Here is a 20299-nt window from a genome sequence, read left to right as displayed (position 1 = left end):
TTATTTACAAACTGTATGGCCTATATGTCAGGCTTCTTGTTAGCTAGCTCTTATAACTTAACTCAACCCATTTCTATTCATCTCTATGTTGCCACATGGCTGTGGCATTACTGGTCTGCTGGCATCTTGTTGTTCCTTGGGTGGCGGGCTGGCATCTGCTCTTCCCACCTGTCTCCTTCCCGTATCTCTGCTTGGGTTTTCTGCCTGCCTCTAAGCTGCTTTGCCATAGGCCAAAGCAGCTTATTTACTAACCAATGGGAGCAACATATATTCACAACATACAGAAAGACATCCCATAGTACACAAACACACACAAAATAATAATAATAATGATGATGATGATGATGATGATGATGATGATTATAAATTAAAAAGAAAGAAACCATCATATTTCTTCTAGGAATTTAAACACCCATAAAATAAAAGATAATGACTGACTTAAGTTATAGACAATGGAGAACTATCAACTTTGTGTATCTCAGATGTATTCAGAAGTACAAATGCAATTTTACAGGTCATTGCTACAATCCATGTGACAAATAGGATTGATCACAACTAGGATAAACTGTGAGAGTGACGGGGGCTGTGGGGCAGCAATAAAGGGGATCCTCGCAACAATAAAGCTGTACAATTCATGGCCTGAGTAGGAGACAGGTAGTGAAAACAGTCCCACGTGATTAGATAAAGATGGAAATTATCGTTGTAAAAATGAGGAATTGTGTCTTGGCCATGTTGAGTTTGAGTTGTTCCAGCCATGTTCAGTCTGCATTCTGGTGATCTGGGTTGGAGAAACAGGAGTGTAAATTACTAGTTCTTAATATAGACACTGATTATCAGCCTTAGGTCTATCAACAATCTATCAGTAGATCCTGGAAATGAAGCATATTTTAAGGTATTCTTTTTATTAACTCAATGGTTGCTTATATGAAAGTAATAAGCAAATTACTTATTAAACACCGTGTCTGAAAAGTCTGCCCCACCACCATTCCATAGAGCTGTTTACTAGTTACTCTTCCTTCAAATTTGTTACCTAAGATTGAGGAAATTAATCTCAAACTATGTGATAGTGACAAAAAAAATTATTCTAGAAGTGAATGTTTGAAATCATTTCTTTTGTGTATGTTCTCACCTATTGAATGAAACTGAGATTTTCTTTAGAGCTAGAAAAACAGATTTGCATAAATTGGCTTAATAATACTGCTATTAGCATACCTTATGAAGGAGAATAACCACATACTGTTCAGAGTCAGATGGGAGGGGTATTTCTGATATTTTGGCCAACTCTCATAACTCTTATTTATTATCATTTATACAGTTGCTGCAATAAGCAAGGAATTTTGTTAAAAATGTAGAATTTGGTATTCAGCTTTTAGAAGATACCAGTTTAACCTCCGACTAACAAATACATTTTTAAAAAATATTTCTCCTTAAATATGTGCTTCATTAGCTAAAATAGAGTCATACTTATTTTTTAATAAGAATATAAATAAGCATAGTAGGAAAACAGACATTAGTGTCAAAGAACTAGAAAATCATTGCTTTCAAAGAGACAGAAAGTTGGTTTAATCAGGATTTCTCATTTTGGAACTTTGTTTGGAGATATCTGAGCAATGTGTTCGTTCCCTTTTTCCCCTTTTTCATGGTTTTCGTGTTGCGAGTCCTCACACGCTTGGTTTTGGGTAACGCGGGTTGTCTCACTTTCGTGGTTTCAGAACTTGTACCCCGTATGAACTCAAGCCAGGAAACCCCTGGAGGTAACCGGTGGTGACTTCTTACCTTGGCAAGGACATAACTTGGGAGAGGAGCTGGAGTGGGGTCTTTGCAAGGAGAGGATGAAGAGGGAAAGCCAGTAGATGAGGAGGAGGAAGAAGAGGAATAGGAGGAGCAAGAAGAAGAAGACGAAGAAGATGGGGCTTGAACTGGGGCTTGGGGCTGAACAGTATTCCTGTTTTTAACATAAAGCAGCCAGTCAACAGCCTGGGGTTCTTGGCTTATATCTCTGTCCTCAGAGGATACAGCCAACCACTTTTGATTTGTCTTAATCCCCTGGATAAAATCAGATTCAGATGCAGGAAAAAAGTGTGTTATCTTCTCTAATTCTTCAAGATTACCATCAAGGGCTTCTGAATTATCTTCAGGTTGATCATCTTTCATGGGAAGTTGGTAACAGGATGAGGAAGCCTCTGGTAGAGAAAGGATAAGGACTATTTTCACGTCTACTTTTCCATCAGCCCTGCTCTCAGGTGTTGGAATGACGAAGAGTGTTGCACATCGAGGATCCTTCTTTCCTGTAAGATGGCTACATTGAGATTTTATGCAGGAACCACATTCTAAGCAAACAGTGTATGTTGATGAAAGACGGGGACCAGGACGAGGATTTGGCTTTCCCCTCATTCTTCGAAAGAGAATTTGCCTAGAGAGATCCTTCTGAATTGTAGACTTGGAGATAGAATTGACAATTTTATTGACGACATCGACAGGGACAGTTCCACCTTTAATAATGCATGGATGACTATAATCTAAAGACCATGGCACTTCATTCTCTGCTTCCGTCTTCAAACTTTGTTCAACATTTCCTTTACTCTGGAGTCTGGAACTCGGAACTGAAGCATTTTTGTTCTTCGTGCACAGCTTGGGACTTGAAGCTCTTTGGCCTGAGATATTTGGTTTAGGATGAACTGATGGTAGTTGTCGGGCTCTGTGTTTGTCCTTGGGTGAAGTAGTACTCTGGACCTTGGATTGACAAACAGGTGAGCTGAGGACCCGGGTACTGTGATCACCTTTGAGCACTGTTTTAGGTTTTGGCTGGTACACAGGCAAACTGTGAGATGGATGAGTAGAATGTGCTAATAAAGGCGGTTTCCTTGATTTTACTTGAGACAATGGCAAACTCAGAACATTGTTATTAGAGTTTGATGCAGGACTTTTCAGAGGTTTACAGTCAGGCAAGGTTGAATTCTGAGCTGTTCGACTGGACTCCAGAGAAGATAAAGTTGAAGGGGAGTCATTTCTTTGAAGTTTTTGGTTGAATGGTGGTGAGCTCAACGTTTTTTGACTGGATTCTAATAAAGATGACCAAAGGCAGTCCAATGAGGATTCCTTCTGTGATCTAGATCTACATAATGTTGTGTTAGGTTCACTTGGACTCGATTCCAAAGAAGGTGAAGTCCAGATGATATTTAGGGAAGGTGTTTCTTGATATTGAAGGGAAGATGATGTTGATGTGGAGACTCTTTGAGTAGACTCCAGTGAAGATGATTTCCAGCAAAGGTCAATACCTGATGATGTCTGAGGCTTTGGAAGTGGTAATCTTGATCTCACAGATATTTGGCTAGGTTCCGATGATGAAGTACTGCTAAAGCTAGATGAAGATGTTGTCTGAGGTTTGTGGTGAGGCAAAGATGAGTCCAAGGATTTCCAAGAGGGGTTCAATGAACTTTTTGAGTAGGGGTCTTTTTGAGGGTGTTTGGAGTATAATGATGATGATTTCATACCCCTGGTAGAGGAACGTTGTCTCACTTTAGAGTTCGGAGAAGGCAGAGTAGAGAAGCTCTGGGCCTTCTTGTTAAAGCTTGATGGGGGCACTGTGACTGTATTTTGAGATTGTTCTTTGGTGACAGGTTGGCTGGTGAATTGGTTTAGCACTGAATTGTTTGTAGTTTGTTGCTGAGAGTTGTCTAAATGTACAAAGTCTTGATCATGATATGCTAATGGCACCATCTTGTGCTGTAGTAGAGATCTTTAGGGAAACAGTTTGCTTACAGGGATGTTTTAGTAACAGTCTTTAGAGCAAGGATCCATGGACAATGGGCACTTAAATAAGCACTAGTAGTTCTAATTTCTATCTTGTTATGTTTGTGTTAATGGTAAATGTTGTAGAATGTATCACAGTTAAGCAGTAAATGAAATAGGGGAGGGGATGTCACCATTTAAGATTATCCTCTGTCTTCCATTTAATTTCCAAGAGCTTTTGGTTTTTTCCTCTCTGTCTCTCTTTAAGGAAAAATTCCTGTTAACAAAATAGTAAAGAGTTTAGAAAAATTCCTGTTAACCAAATAGTAAAGAGTTTACAGGATATAATTTTCTGAAACTGTAGTAACTACAACACAGGATTTCTAAGCTAATACCCAGAATGTGTACCCCAACCACCTCACATATCTTTTGAGTTAAATTTTCTAAACCCATTACAAATCCATAAAATAGATATTTTCAATTTACTGAGCTAAAGATGAAAGTAATACACCTATCAGTTTCTAGCATTTCCTAGGATGGATGTGCTCAAAAAATAAGAGCCACAATTACTTCCACCTTATCAATTATTGCATTCCTTCACAGAGATTCTTAGGCCAAACAATAGCATCTTAGAGAAAGGCGAAATACAAGTTTGAAAATGTGAGCTTCAAATTTAGATGCAGTTCTTCTTGTTGTCACATTTTGACTTGTGTCTAAAACTCTAAACATCTAATGGAAGGTCTTCTGGATTCAGGCTCTTTTCTGTTTATCACCACTGCATCATTGTAAGCATGTGCTCTGCCCCTTCTAAAACTACTGACTTTGTGAAATGCTTCTTTCTCCCTGCATCTCTTTTCTGTCTAGATTCCTACATTATTCTTTATTTGACTCTCACATACAACACAGTTTTCAGCCACATCACTGTGGTGATTTAAATGGAAATGGCCCTTAAAGGCTCATAAATTTAAGTGTTTGCCCCCGCCCCAGTTGCTAGAAATGTTTTGGAAGGATTAGGTAGTGTGGTCTTATTGGAGGTGTGTCATTTTGAAGTTTCAAAAGTTGATTCCCTTCCCAATTAGCTCCCTCTCTCCCTCTTGCTTATGAATGAGCTATGAGCTCTCAGATACTGCTTCAGTGCTGTGCTTACCCGCCTACTGCCATTCTCCTAGTCACGGACTCGCCTTTTGAAAGTGTAAGCCCCAATAAACTCTTCTAAGTTGCCTTGATCATGATGCCTTGTTGCAGCAATAGAAAGCAACTATGGTAATCACCATTTCTCTTTTCATGTAATCCCTGAGTAAGTTAATCAATTATGTTTAGGATTTGTAAAGAAACTACAGAAGTTTCATAAGCTTCTTTCCTGATGCTACTCAAGGAAATGCACATTAAGATATGAGACATGATGTGTTACTACTTTTTCTACTCCTTCATCCCCCTACCATGGCCAACCTAATATATGATGAAAACAGTATACTCGTCACATTTATCAGCTTATTCAAATAATGTAATAGTGTTTGCATTATTTCCAAAGACATTCCCATTTTGTCAAGGATAGCTTTCATAGACTTAATCTCACTCTCCTTGTAATTATTTCAAGCATATCTTGTGAGTATCATAGTGCATCTGCTTTTAAGTGTTCAGTCATTAGTATCAACAGTACTTATTGATTATATATCAATCTTCCTAATACTGGGTTTTAGAAAACCTGGTCCTGGTTTTCTCTTCTGTATAAAAAGTGCATTTTCAACTAAGCATCAAACTTCTCCGTCTAAAAGTGCCAGTGATAATTCAAACACAAAACAAATAAAACCTAAATAATTTAATTTCTCTTCTAGAGAAATTTATTTTCCCATATCTTCTATAGTAGTCCTAAAATTTAGAACTTAATTTTAAAATATTTATAATGACAGAGGATAATTTTATTTTCTGAAGCTATTTAAATGCCAAGATTCATTGATTTTGCCACTTTCATGTCTTATTTTTCCAGTCTGACCATTTCAGTTTTTCTAGAGGCACATCTCATGCCGATTAATGTGTGATTGTAATTTCTTCTATAATGACTTGCCCATTTTCCTCCACTAAACATAAAATAGTGAACTCTTTCTGGACAGACACCCCTGATGCTCGTTCATGGGTTTTGCAAGCTTTCAATGTGTCTGCAAAGAAGTAGTGTGTGTATGAACTTTCTCCGATTTCTGGCTTTGGTGTGAGGTGATTTGTCACCCAGTATCTAAAAGAGAAAAGAAAATGTGAACCCTATGAGACACTGAGTGTCATCCTAAGCATCTAATGGTTAATATCCAGCACTCTGTGTTTGCCTCCTTCTTGACTTCCACATCATCTTCCTGTGGAATAATACCCTTCAAATTTTTTAATCAATAAACTGTCACTTTCCCTTAATTTTAGAAATCAAATTTAGAAGGCAAATGCAAATCACAGAAAGACATACATATGACAACACACACATGAGACAAATAAGTAGGTCATATTGATGGTCTCTGGATAGTACAAAGAAAAGACAAATAGGGAAATTAGAAAGATAAGGAAAACACAAACAGCCACTTCACAACTGAGGATATTTAAATGATCTGCACATATGTGAAAATAAAAAGTCAGACTCCTCAGAAGCCAACAAATTACTCATTTAAACAACTGAGTCAAGACAGTTGTTTAGCTTGAACTGTTTAGGGGGCCCCCAGGCAGTAGGATCGGGATCTGTCCTAGTTGCATGACCCAGCTTTTTGGAACCTAGTGCCTATTGTTTGCACAGCCTTCGTGCAGGAAGGAGAGGCTTGGACCTGCCTCAACTGAGTGTACCAGGCTCTGTTGACTCCCCATGGGAGAACTTGCCTTGGAGGAGGTGGGAATGGGGGATGGGTTGGGGGGGAAGGCTAGGGAGGAAGGCTGGGGAGTGGGAGGAGGGAGAACAGGGGAATCTGTGGTTGGTATGTAAAATGAATAGAAGCTCTCTTAATAAAAAAATTATTTTAAAAAAACTGAGTGATGTATTAGTAAACATCATCAGAATGTGATAGACAAATGAAAACTGAAAAAGTCAATACCTGAAAAAAAATTATATTAAATAGAATGCTCATGTGCTGCCCTAGAAATGTAAATTGGCACAGTCTGTTTGAGAAATTACCTAGTTAGATCCATTAATTAAATTAGTTTCATTATTAAAGAATTTCCACTACAAAGAACATTACAGCAGACATATATTAATTGAACAAGGCATTCTTTGAGTTTTTTCATAGTAACTACAAACTAGGTCAAGTGTTGATCAATAATAGAATATATATAATGTATATTCAGTCAAAGAAATATCAAACAATGAAAATTAACAGAAATATAGCACTAATGCAACTGCATACATAAATCTCACATGGAAAATATTAAGTAAAAGAATCATATATAACCACTGGATATTTCATGAATTTATGTACGAAACAACAAGTTAGTAACCCTGACCACGTTGCTAAAATGAGTGTGCTTGGTGAGGCAGAGATTAGAAGAGAACACACAGACTCATCTGGGAAGGTTATGCTGTTCTGTCTCTGGACCTGGATCCTGATGGTATAAATGAGTTCACTTGGTGATAATTGAGCCCTAACACTTATGTTCTGTGCATTCTTGTAGATCCCTTCACTAAAATAAAAAGTGTTAAAGTAGATGACTTGAGGCTAATTAGAAAAGACACATCTAAAACAGAATTGCGCTGAAAGGTGAAACATTAAAGATCAAACTAAGATCTGGCTCACAGATGCAGTGAACCCCACACTCCATCCCCCACAACCCACACACCAAAAAAAAAAAAATTGAGAAAAAGAGAGGAAGAATGCAAGGTAGAAATTCTGCTAACATATCAACAAGAATAAAGGAATTCAAAACAGCTGGAAAGAGCAAGAAGAATCTAAAGACAAAAAAAATAGAAAATAACATTTCTGAATGTTTCTACTTTCAGAATTACTCAAAAAATGTCACTTCTATTTCAAAAACATATCTTGCAATAAGCATAGAAAAATTACAGATAGCAAAAGAAATGCTAGAACTCCAGGTAAAGCTAAAGTTACTGCAGAAAATGAACACCATTATAAAATCATTAAGTCAAATATTAGCTATGATCTAATGCTTTTATTCTTGAATTGATTCAAATGTTCTGTCAATAGTCATAATACTAAAGGTCTTCAAAGTAAGGTAAATATAGAAAAGATCTCAAGTTGTTCTATAAAAAATGTGTATAATTCATATATTTAAGGATAACAAAGGTACATATGTAAAGGAAAATAATACAATAATTCACAAGTGGAAATAAATGAAACCCTTAATCATTTTTAATGTGTGTATGGAAGTTTTCTCTGTATGTGTGAATGTGTACCATGTGCACGCCTGGTGCCTGGAGACCAGAAGACAGCTTTGGATTTCTTGAAACTAGAGTTTGGACTCCTGTGAGCTGTCATGTGGATGCTGGGAGTTGAATCTGAGTACTTGGGAACAGCAATCAGTGCTGTTATCCACTGCACCAGCCCATATTAATTGTTTGTATCATTTTCCCTTTTCTCTTCCTTCTTCCAAACCCTCCCATATACCCCTTCTTTCTATCTTTCAAATTCATTGGCCCTTTCTCTTTTGTGTGTGTGTGTGTGTGTGTGTGTGTGTGTGTGTGTGTGTGTGTGTGTTATAATATTAATTGTACTTATATTTTATGTTTTCAGGACTGATCACTTGATACTGGATAACCAATTCATGTGTTCTTTCCTAGACAAGACTATCTCTCCCATTTGTAGAATCCTGTATTTGCCTATAATTCTGTCTAGGGTTAAGGCCTCATGGGCTCTCTGCCTTCCCTGTCAGCCTGTGTGTTGATGTCATCACAGTTCAGGTCATATTTAGGTAGTCATGCTGTTGAGACTCCATGGATGTAGACGCTGACATTTCTAGGAGACATAATCTCACAGCAAACTTTGTATTCCTCTGGCTTTTACAATATTTCCGTCACCCCTCCACAATGATTGCTGATCCTTAAGTGCAGGATTTGTGTTGTAGATATATCAGTTGGCACTGAGTTCCACAGCTTTGCATTCTGTTTTTCTCTAATGGTCTCTGTCTGTTGCAAAGAGAAGTTTCCTTGAAAAGGATGAGAACTACACTTATCTGTAGGTACAAGGACAAATATTAAGAATGCAGTTAGGGATAAAGCAGGTTTAGTAATGGGCTAGCTATAGTTTCTTCTCTGAGAACCATGATTTCACTAGCCCTGGGTTTCCAGTTCAGACATGATTTCTGCAGAGTTCACAGCCAGTGAGATTTTAGGTGTTTGGTAATTAAGATATCCACACAAGATTTGTCTTTCTAATAGGTTTGGTTTATTTGCACAAATGTTACCTATAATACCATTCCTAATATAAATGTTAAACAGTCTTCTCACCAAGCAGGGAACAGTTGGTCAGGTAGAAAATACTGCAGGGTTCTACTGGGGGAATGTTCTCTGGTTGTGATTAGAATGCTTCAGGAGCTTTTCAGGTGCAACCCACATCCATGATGAAATCTTTCTTCTCTGTGGCTGGCCAGGAAGATGGCACTGGTGGAGACCAAGAACATCCTTGAGAGTTTCTCCCAGGGGCTAGCAGTAAGAGATGGGCATGTGTGAGCTCAACAATGGTGCTTGGAACCCAACAGTCACCACGGCCAGGAACACACACAGAGGCCAGTCTCAAAGTCCTCTTGCCAGTGCATAGCAAAGTAGAGGCTTCGGATGCCATGTCTTGGGAGCACAGCATAGCATTGCTAGGAACCATTTCTCATTGCAACAGATGGAGACCATTACAAGACTACCATAACTTGTCAAAATACAAATAATAACTGATTGTGTGGTTCTGGGACAAGAAGATTCATCTACAACACAAGTCTTGCACCTAAATTTCAAGGAACATCATGGGAGTGGATATAGAGAGACTATAAGAGCCAGAAGACCAGCAGGTCTTCTGTAAGACTGTATCTCCTAGAAATAACAGGAAAGTTGTATCCCTGAAACCTCAACAATATGGATGCCTGAACAACAGCAATGACAATACCAAAATACGTGTTGATGTGGAAGAAGGAATTCTCACAGGGCTCTAGCCCTAGACAAAGAACATAAGGTAACTAACAACTACTGAGAGAGGGAGAATTTGCTATCCTCAGGAATGAGCACCTAATTGGTTTTCCAATTCCTAGTGGTCAATCAGAAAATCATATACATATATATGCAACACTAAACAAATTCAGTTGGCTTCATTTATTTATCTATGTGTAATAACAGAAAAGAAAAGAATGCCCTGAATTTGAGATGAAGTAAAAGCATACATGGAGGGGGTGAGAAGAACGAATGGGAAGAGAGTCATACATAATTACATTTTAATTTTAAAAAGTAAACTATATGTTTGAAAAGTAAAAAATTAAAGTACTGTTTCTAATACTCTATGAATGCACTTTTAAAATGGGAAACCACAAAAGAAATCATAATTCAACAAATTTCTATAATATATATTAAGTGATGATGTAGACAAAAAGGCAGAAATTGCCACTTATTTGATAGATTTGAGTATAGAGACTAAATAGGTGTGTTTTGATATCCTAGATTGGCTACTAGACCAGGAAGATGACTTTAACTAAAAAAATTCACAAAGTTCTGTGAAATTCTGTCGGTATTGCTGTCCCAACAGTTATGTCTTTGTTTTGATAAATGACATCATTTCACTTAATGAAAACTCTAATGACCCTCCTAGAAAATCAGTGAAATATAAAAGTAAATTCAGTGAAGTTGCAGCATGCAAAATAAATATACAAAGATCAGTTGCATCTTATAGAGATAAGACAATAACAAACCATTTATAAAAGCCAAGACTTTTGTAAGTAGGATTTTCCCTCTTGTTTTCATTTTTGGCAAGTTATTGGCATAGAGAAAAATCTCTCAATTTTTGCATGTCAGTTTTATAGCTTGCTAATTTACTGAAAGTGTTTATTAGTCTTAGGAGTTTCTTAAAAAAAAGAGTTTCTTAGTGTGGAGTCTTGATGTTTTTTAAATTTAGAAACATGTTTCCTGAAGATAAAGGTAATTTAGCCTCTTCATATGCATATTCCTTTTCTTTCTTCCTCTTGTCTTGACAAGACATTGAGCACCACACTGGAAAGGAATAGAGTGGTCATTTTTGTCTTATGGCAGATTTTAAAGGATATTCTCTAAGGTTTTCCTTGTTATTATAATGTCTCTAGATTTATTGTAGATGCCTTTTATTATGATGAAGATTATGCCAAGTTGTACTGTCAGCTCAAGATGTGATCTGCCCCTACCACCCTAAAGCTGTATCAGTTTCAGTGTGCTAACCCTAGAGAAACATGTTCTTTGTTAGTTGCCTTTATGAACGGGGAACCCCTTCAATAGGCTTTCTGCCGTCAAATAAATTTTGATCTGCATAAGATGGGATCTCTGACGAGTAATGTTTTCCTTTAAGGACACCTATCCTGTTGTCCCAATGAGGGACAAGAGGTTTCTATTCAGAGCTGTTGATCTGTTTATTATAACTGTTTGCTCAGCCCCAGCCTGGATGTTCTCTTTTCTTGACATTTCCTTTGCTAAGCAAACTAGGGTGTTAATTACTTCCACTGGACTAAGAACCTCATGGTCAGTTTTATCACAGAAGTGGCCCCACTCTTTGTACCTAATTCATGTTGTAGTTATATCTCTGGCTGTTGTGATAAAAGCAATATAAGGGAGAAAGGTTTTTTTGTTTTGTTTTTGTTTTTTTGTCTCACAGTTCAATGATCTAGTCAAATGTGGCAAGAAATTCACTGTATCAGGATCCAGGAGCTTGGGGTAGCTGGTCACATTGCACCCATAATTAAGAAACATAGAACAATGAAAGGTTCTATTTGCCTCCCCTTCTTTTTAAAGATTTCAAGACCCCAATCTAGGGATCATGACCACTCAAAGTAAGTGGGTCTTCCTACATTAATTAACCAAATAAAGATGAATAAAAATAATCTCATACAGGCATTCCCAGAGGCCCATCTCCCAAATAATTCTAGATTTCATCAAGATGATATTTAAGGTTAACCATCACAGTTGAATTATTGCTGGTCTTACTCTCTGTTAGAATAAGAGACAAGCAGACACACTGCTTCTTTGACATGAAAGATTTCTTCTTCATCTTTCTTTGCTCATTTATCCCTTCATGAAATTTATTTTCCCTATATTCTCATAGTTGAAGCTGTCTTTATTTCTTCTGTGTGTATATTATTTCTTCAAGTATTTTCTGTAGTGTTGAGTTATTGGTCTTAAAATTCCTTTTCCTGACATGTGCTTCTTTGTTCATCATTTTTAAAAGACAGCTTGACTGGATAGAGCATCTTGTTGGCAGGTTTGGGGCTTTTGTTGTTGTTGTTGTTTACTTTCAGCTCTTGAAATAGACCATTCTTTACATTTTTGGATTTGAGAGTTGCTAAAGAGAGGATTGATGATATTCCAATGTTCATGTCTTTGTGAGTTGATGTTTTCCCCTCATACCACTGTGATGTGATGTCATGCACACAGAACCATGGCTCCCATGATGTCACATGATGTAATAGGGGTACTGCTAGATATACCTCAGATTTCCTATGTTTGATTTTGCACTTTTGGAAGTGTTTTCCTGGATTGGAGAGACTGATTAGCAATAAAGAGCATGTACTACCCTTGGGAAAACAGCAGTTCTGTTCCCAGCACCCACATTAGGCAGCTCCTAGGTGCCTACAACTCTGTGACAGGGGAATCAGATCCTGAATCCACAGATACATGCACTCATGTACACACACACACACATACATACACACCTGCACTCATGCACACATGCCCACACACACCAAAAAAAATGTGCATACACATAATTTAAAGTAAATTTTACTACCGATAAACTTTTGTGGCATTAGTATTCAGTTACAGGGATATGAGATTATGACTCACAGTTGAAGAATATTTTAAATACTCAATCTTCTCTGCCTCCCACAAATTATCTCTTGTTTTAATATTCATATATTGAATACAGGCCAAATTTTAGTTAGCTATATATCTTTGCTGTTAATTCCTAATCATTTTTATTAACCCATACTTCAGCAGATAATTGTTGCAAAAGTTAAAGCAAATATTGAAAGTTAAACTACAAGCTCCCTAAGTGGGACCCAATATAATGGTGTCTTACTAATCCCTACATGTTGTGATGTATAATAATTGACTTCAATGCATTTTATTCAGAATGCATATGTTTGCCATCAATTACATAATTGTTCAGTAACTTTACAACACATTGGCTTCTCAATATTGTTTTGGGCTCAATAAAGCCCTTGAGATGAAGATTTAAGATATCATGATTTGATTGCTTTATAATATGTTTCTAACAAATGATCAAAGCACATTTTGTTCTGGAATATTATACACTAAAAGTTGTAGATGTAAATTTGCGTGAATAGTTTGTTTGAGGTTAGATTTCTTTCTTTCTTTCTTTCTTTTTTTTTTTTGGTTTTTTCTAGACAGGGTTTCTCTGTGTAGTTTTGCGCCTTTCCTGGAACTCACTTTGTAGACCAGGATGGCCTTGAACTCACAGAGATTTGCCTGCCTCTGCCTCCCAAGTGCTGGGATTAAAGGCATGCGCCACCACCGCCTGGCTGGGGTTAGATTTCTATTGCTGTTACAAAATACTGAGGCCAAAAGCAGCGTAAGAAAGAAAGAGTTTACCTGTCACAGAGACGCCTGCCCAGGCCACACAGGCGCTCTGTCTTAGGTTGGTGAGCACCCCCCAGGCATTACCAGTCTTTGAATACTCATTATCATACAGGCTCAATCATGTGTGAGCTGCAGAGTTAACTGCTGCCAAAGATCTCAAAGTGGCACTGGGCTTACAATCTGTGTGTTTGACACAGAAAAGACCAACAAAAGTCCTGCTGATGTCCCACACAACCTAAGTCAGAAGCTCATTTTTTAGTAAAAGGGAGACCTGTAGGGCCCTGGCCGCCATTTTGGGTAACTGTTGCCATGCTTGCTGACCTTGACCTTGATATCCTCCTTATGCTAATTTCCTGCCGGGTTCCACCCTCCTGAATGCTTAAGGAAAGATCCTTGTCTGTGTATCCTGCATAATGGGCATTAACAGCTTAGACGCAAGATTATAAAACATCAATATTGAACTTCTGCCCTCCAGGGTTCTCCCATTGTGCTGTAAGCCTATATTTAAGACCTCCTCCCTCCTTCAAAAAACGGCATTCGGGGGGAAAAAATTATACTATATCAAGCTGATAATAGAAAAAAAATAATAAATAAAAATGAAAAAAAAGAAAAACCAAAAAAAAAGAAAGAAAGAAAAGAAAGAGTTTATTTCAGTTTATAGTTCTATATCATAGACAATCATCACAGGACATAAGGGCAACAACTCAAGCAGGGTAGGAACCTGGGCTCAGGAACTGGAGCAGAAGCCATGGAGGAGTACTTACTGGCTTGCTCCCCCTGCCTTGTTCAGTCTGACTTTTTATATACCCTATGACCACCTGCCCAAGGGAGGTACCACCCACCATGGGCTGGGCACTCCCACATTAGTCACTGATTTTAAAAAAATGATCTATAAACTACCCTACAGTAGGCTGATCTTATAGAGGCATTTTCTCAATTGTTCCCTGTTCTCAGATAACTCTAGCTTGTGTCAAGTTGACAGAAACAACAACAAAAACTAGAACATTGTCCTTTCCCTGTTAACCAAGTCACAATGTAATAGTATGCTGAATGTGTGACTACACAAACATTGATTTTATCAATGATAATGAATGAAGTGTCAAGTTTCCATAGATCAAACATTTCTGCCAAGGGCTTTCTTTATAGAAATGGTCCCTAGGTATAAATGAGTAGTGACAATACTTTGAATGTTATGTGAGACACAGTTGTCTAGAAAGCAGCTGTGCAAACAAACAGAAGAGCCTTGGAAAACCATGGCACATTTGCAGACTTGTTGATTACACCGCATGTCTAATTAAAGATATTTTGCTTATACAAAATCATGAAGGGAGGCTGCAGAGGATAATTTGGTAGGTTACACATTGCCTTCATTTTATTTGATTCATGTTTTCCACTTAACAGAACACCCTCAGCTGTCTGAATCTAGAATGATTAGATTTCAGTAACACAGATTTTCTTCCAAATGCATTAAAATAGCTAATGCATCCACATAACATTTCCATATCAGTGTACATGACAACGGCCAAATGTTAATCTTCTAGAGATAAGAAAGAAATATTATATTTTGAATTGTCATATTTGACAAATAGTTAGCAATATTAGTTTCCTTTTTGCAAATGTAGGATGCCATTTTCTTATTATGACAGCAAACCCAAATACCGTCATGACCAGTAACATCATTTTCTGCTATTTTTATAGTTTAAGTATTATATAACATTTGCTGATCAGAAAGAAAGGCTTCATTTACTTCCTAAAATAAACCAGTATTAATGTCTTTGACTAAATTTTCACTAGGTTAAAACATTTTACAAGATTTTCCATTTAAGAGAATAATTCTTTTGTATCCTTGATTCCATGATTCAAAATATTTTTATTTGATCTCAGTGATTTTTTTAAAATATAATATTTGTACCAACTATTCCAGGAAAAAAAAAAAAGTATGAATGGAATTAAATCTAATTTTTGTTATCTTCCTTACCAATTATAATTTACTTATTTATATTAGTAACAGTATGAATTAGTGTTAGAGACATGGTCTCACTACATTGCTCATAATAGCCCCAAAAGCCTGGGTTCGTGGGATCATCTTGCTTCAGCCTCCCAGCAGTCTTAGATTCCCTCCTGTCTTACACCAGAGTGCCCAGCAAATAGCTTCTATTTTAAAATATAAAAACTGAAATATCTATGAGACAGCTTTACAATATTTCCTACAGGAAATATTGCCCCTGATGCTTCAAAAATGATTTTTCTAAGTATTTTCCCTTAGTATTATATTGAAAGTATATATATATATATATATATATATATATATATATATATATATATATATGGAGACAGAAGTCTACTTAGATTCCTGACATCACAAACATAAATTTGAGTCACCCAATCAAGCTTTTTATGTTTTCTGTCCTGTTTCTCACACATTTCTATTCCCAGAAAACTAGGTGATGAGCAATTAAGTCATATCAAATGCAACATTAAGTACTCATTCAGCCTTCAGCACATTGGGAGTTGGTTCTTTTTAATTATTTATTTTTATTTTATGTGTATTGGTGTATTGCCTGCATGCATGTCTGTGTGAGAGTGTCAGATCCTCTGGAACGAGTTTACAGATGGTTGTGAGCTACCATGTAAGTGCTGTGAATTGAACCCAAGTCATCTGGAAGAGCAGCCCGTGCTCTTCGACACTGAGCCATCTCTCTAGCCATGAAATGTTTCTTTATGTTGCACTCTGGTAGCCCCTTCCATTGACATGAACTAACATCCTTGCTAGAACTGGTTCTTTATATTGCACTCTGGTAGCCCCTGCCACTGACATGAACTAATATCCTTGCTGCTTCATAAGGAACCCCAGCCTGGCCCTGCGGCCCATATTCATAAGATTTGACTTCAATCTTGTTCTCTCTAGTGCAGGGTAAGAAGGGCTTTTCCCCACCCTCAGTCCTTCCCTCTGGACTTAGAAGTTTGTTTGATTTCTGTTGCTCTATTCTAAGGGATAGATATCCTTCAGAACCGTCATCCTCTCTCCCTGCCTGCTGCCGGCATCTGTTTTCAGTCATGTCCAACATGCCTTCCAAAGGCTTCCTTCCCCTCAACCTCCTGACCTTTCCCTCCCGCCCAGATCCCTACACCTCTTCTCCCAATTTGCACTCCATTTTCCTAACTCCATTCTAAAGCTGTCTTCTCCTTCACATGCAAGTTCATTGTTTTTATACATTCCAGCACTTCTGGGTCTATCAAAATGGCTATGCCAGCAATTTTAAGTATTTGAGGTAAACACAGATGCTACATAGAACAGCAGTGCCAAACACCAAACACTTAATATAAACAGTATGTTTATGAACCCCCTGGTGCAGGCTAATGTATCTTATCTAGCCAGAGTAGTGAATGTGTGTAAGAAAGGGAGAAAAAAGCATTTAAACTGTTGGACTTGAATATCACACTTACGTACTATTTTTCTCAAATTCCTTAAGCTAGAAGTGTCTGAAGTATGGGATTTGTACCTCAGCATTTTCTTAAAGCACACACAGTTTCTTTCCATGTGTAAACCCAACCAAAGGGTCAGTTATCAAAGAAATTAGAGTAAAATCTGAAGTTGAGTTATGTTGTATGAAAATCTCATGAAAACACATTTTAATTGATTATAATATGTGATAATTGGTTGTATGCAGTTTCTTTATTTTAGGAAACATAAAAAAAATTTCATAAGCAGCTGTGTTCAAACAGGAAATGAGGCAACAGTACTGAGTTGGTAGTGTTTCTGGTGTGGTATTAGAAAATCTAAGTCCAGCAGTCAGAACTAAACCCAGCTCTGATTTATTCTAACTTTATACCTTGGGCAAATTATTTAACCTGTGAAATAAATAGAATCATACATATATCATAAAAGTGTTTTACAAAGCAACTGTAAAAATGCAGAATTCTTGGCAAAACATTTAATAATACGTGCATGATCAATAACATCTTTTATTTTTTTAAAGATTTGTTTAATTTTAATTATGTGTGCATGCACACACATGCTCACATGTGCATGTGCGCATGAACAGATATGAGTACAGGTGTCCTTGGAGGTTAAAAGAGGACATAGAATCCCCTTGAGCTAGAGTTATACAGAGTTGCAAGCTGCCTGATGTGGTGGTGAGAATCAACCCCAGGTCCTCTGCAAGAGCAGTGTGTTCTTACTACGGAACCATCTCTCCAGCCCTATTTCAACAAATGTTTATTACCATAAAATAATCACTTATGTCTCCGTATACAGCAGAAACTCAAATTATGAAAATATCTCCTTCATAATAATTTATAAGTTGACTGATCATTGTGTTCCTGAGAACCCGGGGTAGTTTTCTGCACCGGTACATTCATAAGGAGATATTGAAACTGGTGAATATTTGAGCTGGGGATGGAGCTGAGTGCAAGACTTCTTGTTTCACATGTGTCAAGCTTCAGATTCAACTATTTTCACCAAAAAATAAAAAATAAAAAAACAAAAGAAAAAGAGTGAAAAATTTGTGAATAAGTAGTTCAGAAATCAAATCAAAATTAAAAAGACTTTATGATGGTTTTATATATGTGTATCTATATATACACATATTTGTATATACACATGTGTGTATATATAGATGTAATTTATCTGTATATATTTGCTACATAATAGCATCTTATGCTCACATGCTAATACAATATTAAAAAATTAACACAAGCTATATAGACTTTAGCTTTCCAAACATGATATTGACCTTAACTAAAAGTAACTTTTTGATTTTCTCAAGAATTATATTTTTTTAGCCTCTCACATGATTTAAAAAGAAGTTTTCCTAGCTTATCATTGTAGCTCATGCCTATATGTCTGACCCTCTGAAGGCAGAGGATGGAATACTATGAATTCAAGGTCTGTCTGGATTAAGTGGAAAGTTTAAGGCTAGTCTAGGCTGTATCGTAAAACCCTGTCACTAGACAAAAATAAAAAAAAGTATTACTTATCTTGGTTTCTGTTTTTAAAATAATCCCCTTTCTATTTTAAGTCTAAGACAACTCTGTTTTACTGGGGACACAAAACACAGGTCTCATCTCAAAGGGAAAAATAAATGTGTTTGTGCAGAGCCCAATGTAAAAGGCTGTGGCCCAGTACATGAATACAAACTGCTCTGGAAGACATGTTCTGATATGGAAATGGCTACTTGAATTTTATAGTCAGGAAATTAATTTGTAAATCAAGGCATTTTCCAAAGACACTGGTAGACATCAGGCAGGCCGAGGACAACCAAGCAAGGATAATGTGATAGGCTTGAGGTGTTATCTGTTTGTGTTCTTACAGAGTGGTTTGGAAAGTCAATAGATCCCAAAGTGTTTGTCTCAAGGTCAGACTCGTCTAAGGTGAGACACAGAGGAAGGCAATGAACAAATACTAAGGAGCCTAAAGTTAGCTCGAGCTAGTTCTTACTCCGGATTTGCAATATTCCAACTCTGTACCGGAAGTCCCTACTAATCTCTCTCTTAGAATCCTTAACAAGGGAGTACCTTTTTTCTCTAGGAACCTCAGTTCGTGTTAGTGACGGAAAAAAAGGGAAGTATTTTACCAAAAAAAGAACCCATCTTCTAATTCATACCATTTTTCAAAAATGTGTGGAAATGTTAGAGCAATTATGAGGCCATTGAAATTGAAGAATCTGATAAGAAAACAACTCTACATTCAAGAATTTAAACCAGCATACAATCAATCATAGAAGTACACTATATAAATTTTATTGCTTTTTTTTTTTTTTTTTTTTTTGGCCTGGTATAACAGCCAAAAGAAGAAGTAACCTCAACCTCAGCTAGGGTAGGAAACCAACAAGCATGTTCCATTGAAATCCTGTTTCTTTATTTTTCTTCCTTTGGCAAAAAAAAAAAAACCCTCCCCCACCCCTCTCTCTCTCCTCTCTCTCTCTGCAGAAGTTACACTGTCTTAAAGAAATGTGAGGCAGGCACGTTTCAGACACACTTGGCTTCCAAATCTAGACCTTGAAGAATAACAAACTTTAATTGTTTTCTTGGCAAGAGCTAAAGATTAATCAGATATATCTTTAAAAAGAAACACCTTTACACCTCTCTGGTGTCTGGCAGTTAGCTAATAGAAGCTCCTTTTGTTATCGTAATGTAATGTTCCTTTCTTTGAAAAACTCATGAACTTCTCTAGGCAACAGAAAGATAAATCCGTCATTTATTAAATTATACTCTCCTTTTGAGTCACCTTTGAACTCTTGGCATGGGTTATTAAGCAAGGCAGCCAAAGTTTCTTTTTTGCACCTGCAAAGGACAGTTGAATCTACAATTAAGGATCATTTCCTCTTCTTTGAAATTCAAATAATGGTGCTAAAACAGTATAATATTTTCTATGTGCATCTGGTCAGGCGATTTCCTGACATGTGCGATGAAGTAACAAGATGAATGTATAAAAATGATTCAGAAAGATCCTGAAATAATTTCTAGGTGACTCAAGAAAGGCTGGCATCTTCTAGATTTAAGGATGAGTATAGAGTTGTGTAAACAGACACCCTCTGGAATGATTTTAAGGGACAAAAAAAAAACCCAAAAGATAGCATCAGCTTCTTCACACACAAATAAAAATAGGGTCAACATTAATGGTACTTAAGGTAAAACATACTATAGAAATTACTATTTCTAGTACATGCTGTGAGATGTCTTTCTGTACGCTGTGAATATGTGTTGCCATGACTGGTAAACAAAGAAACTACTCTGGCCTATGGCGAGTCAGGCTATAGCCAGGCAGGAAATCCAAGAGAGAGACAGGAAGAAGAAAGGCAGAGGCAAGGGAGGGGCCAAACCACCATCCAA

At 37.0% G+C, this 20299-nt stretch overlaps 1 protein-coding gene across 6 annotated transcripts in view; it reads right to left on the bottom strand.

The window, feature by feature from the left end:
- Positions 1–465: 465 nt before the first annotated feature.
- The window catches only part of Csnka2ip (casein kinase 2 subunit alpha' interacting protein), a 94734-nt gene continuing 74900 nt past the window's right edge, over positions 466–20299 (bottom strand). For 4 of the 6 annotated variants that reach the window (XM_059276782.1, XM_059276781.1, XM_059276780.1 and 1 more), the window contains one exon: positions 1540–4009. In XM_059276782.1, the coding sequence (XP_059132765.1) occupies positions 1567–3720 (2154 nt within the window). In that variant the 5' untranslated portion in view covers positions 3721–4009 and the 3' untranslated portion in view covers positions 1540–1566. Of the gene's footprint in view, positions 779–1539; positions 4010–20299 lie in introns of those variants that run through there. The other 2 variants (XM_059276784.1, XR_009382213.1) reach the window with 2 other exon arrangements.

Source organism: Peromyscus eremicus, chromosome 12 (assembly GCF_949786415.1).
Source record: "Peromyscus eremicus chromosome 12, PerEre_H2_v1, whole genome shotgun sequence".
Lineage (NCBI taxonomy): Eukaryota > Metazoa > Chordata > Mammalia > Rodentia > Cricetidae > Peromyscus > Peromyscus eremicus.
Note: the sequence above shows the minus strand (reverse complement) of the source record. Positions and strands in the feature narration are given on the sequence as shown.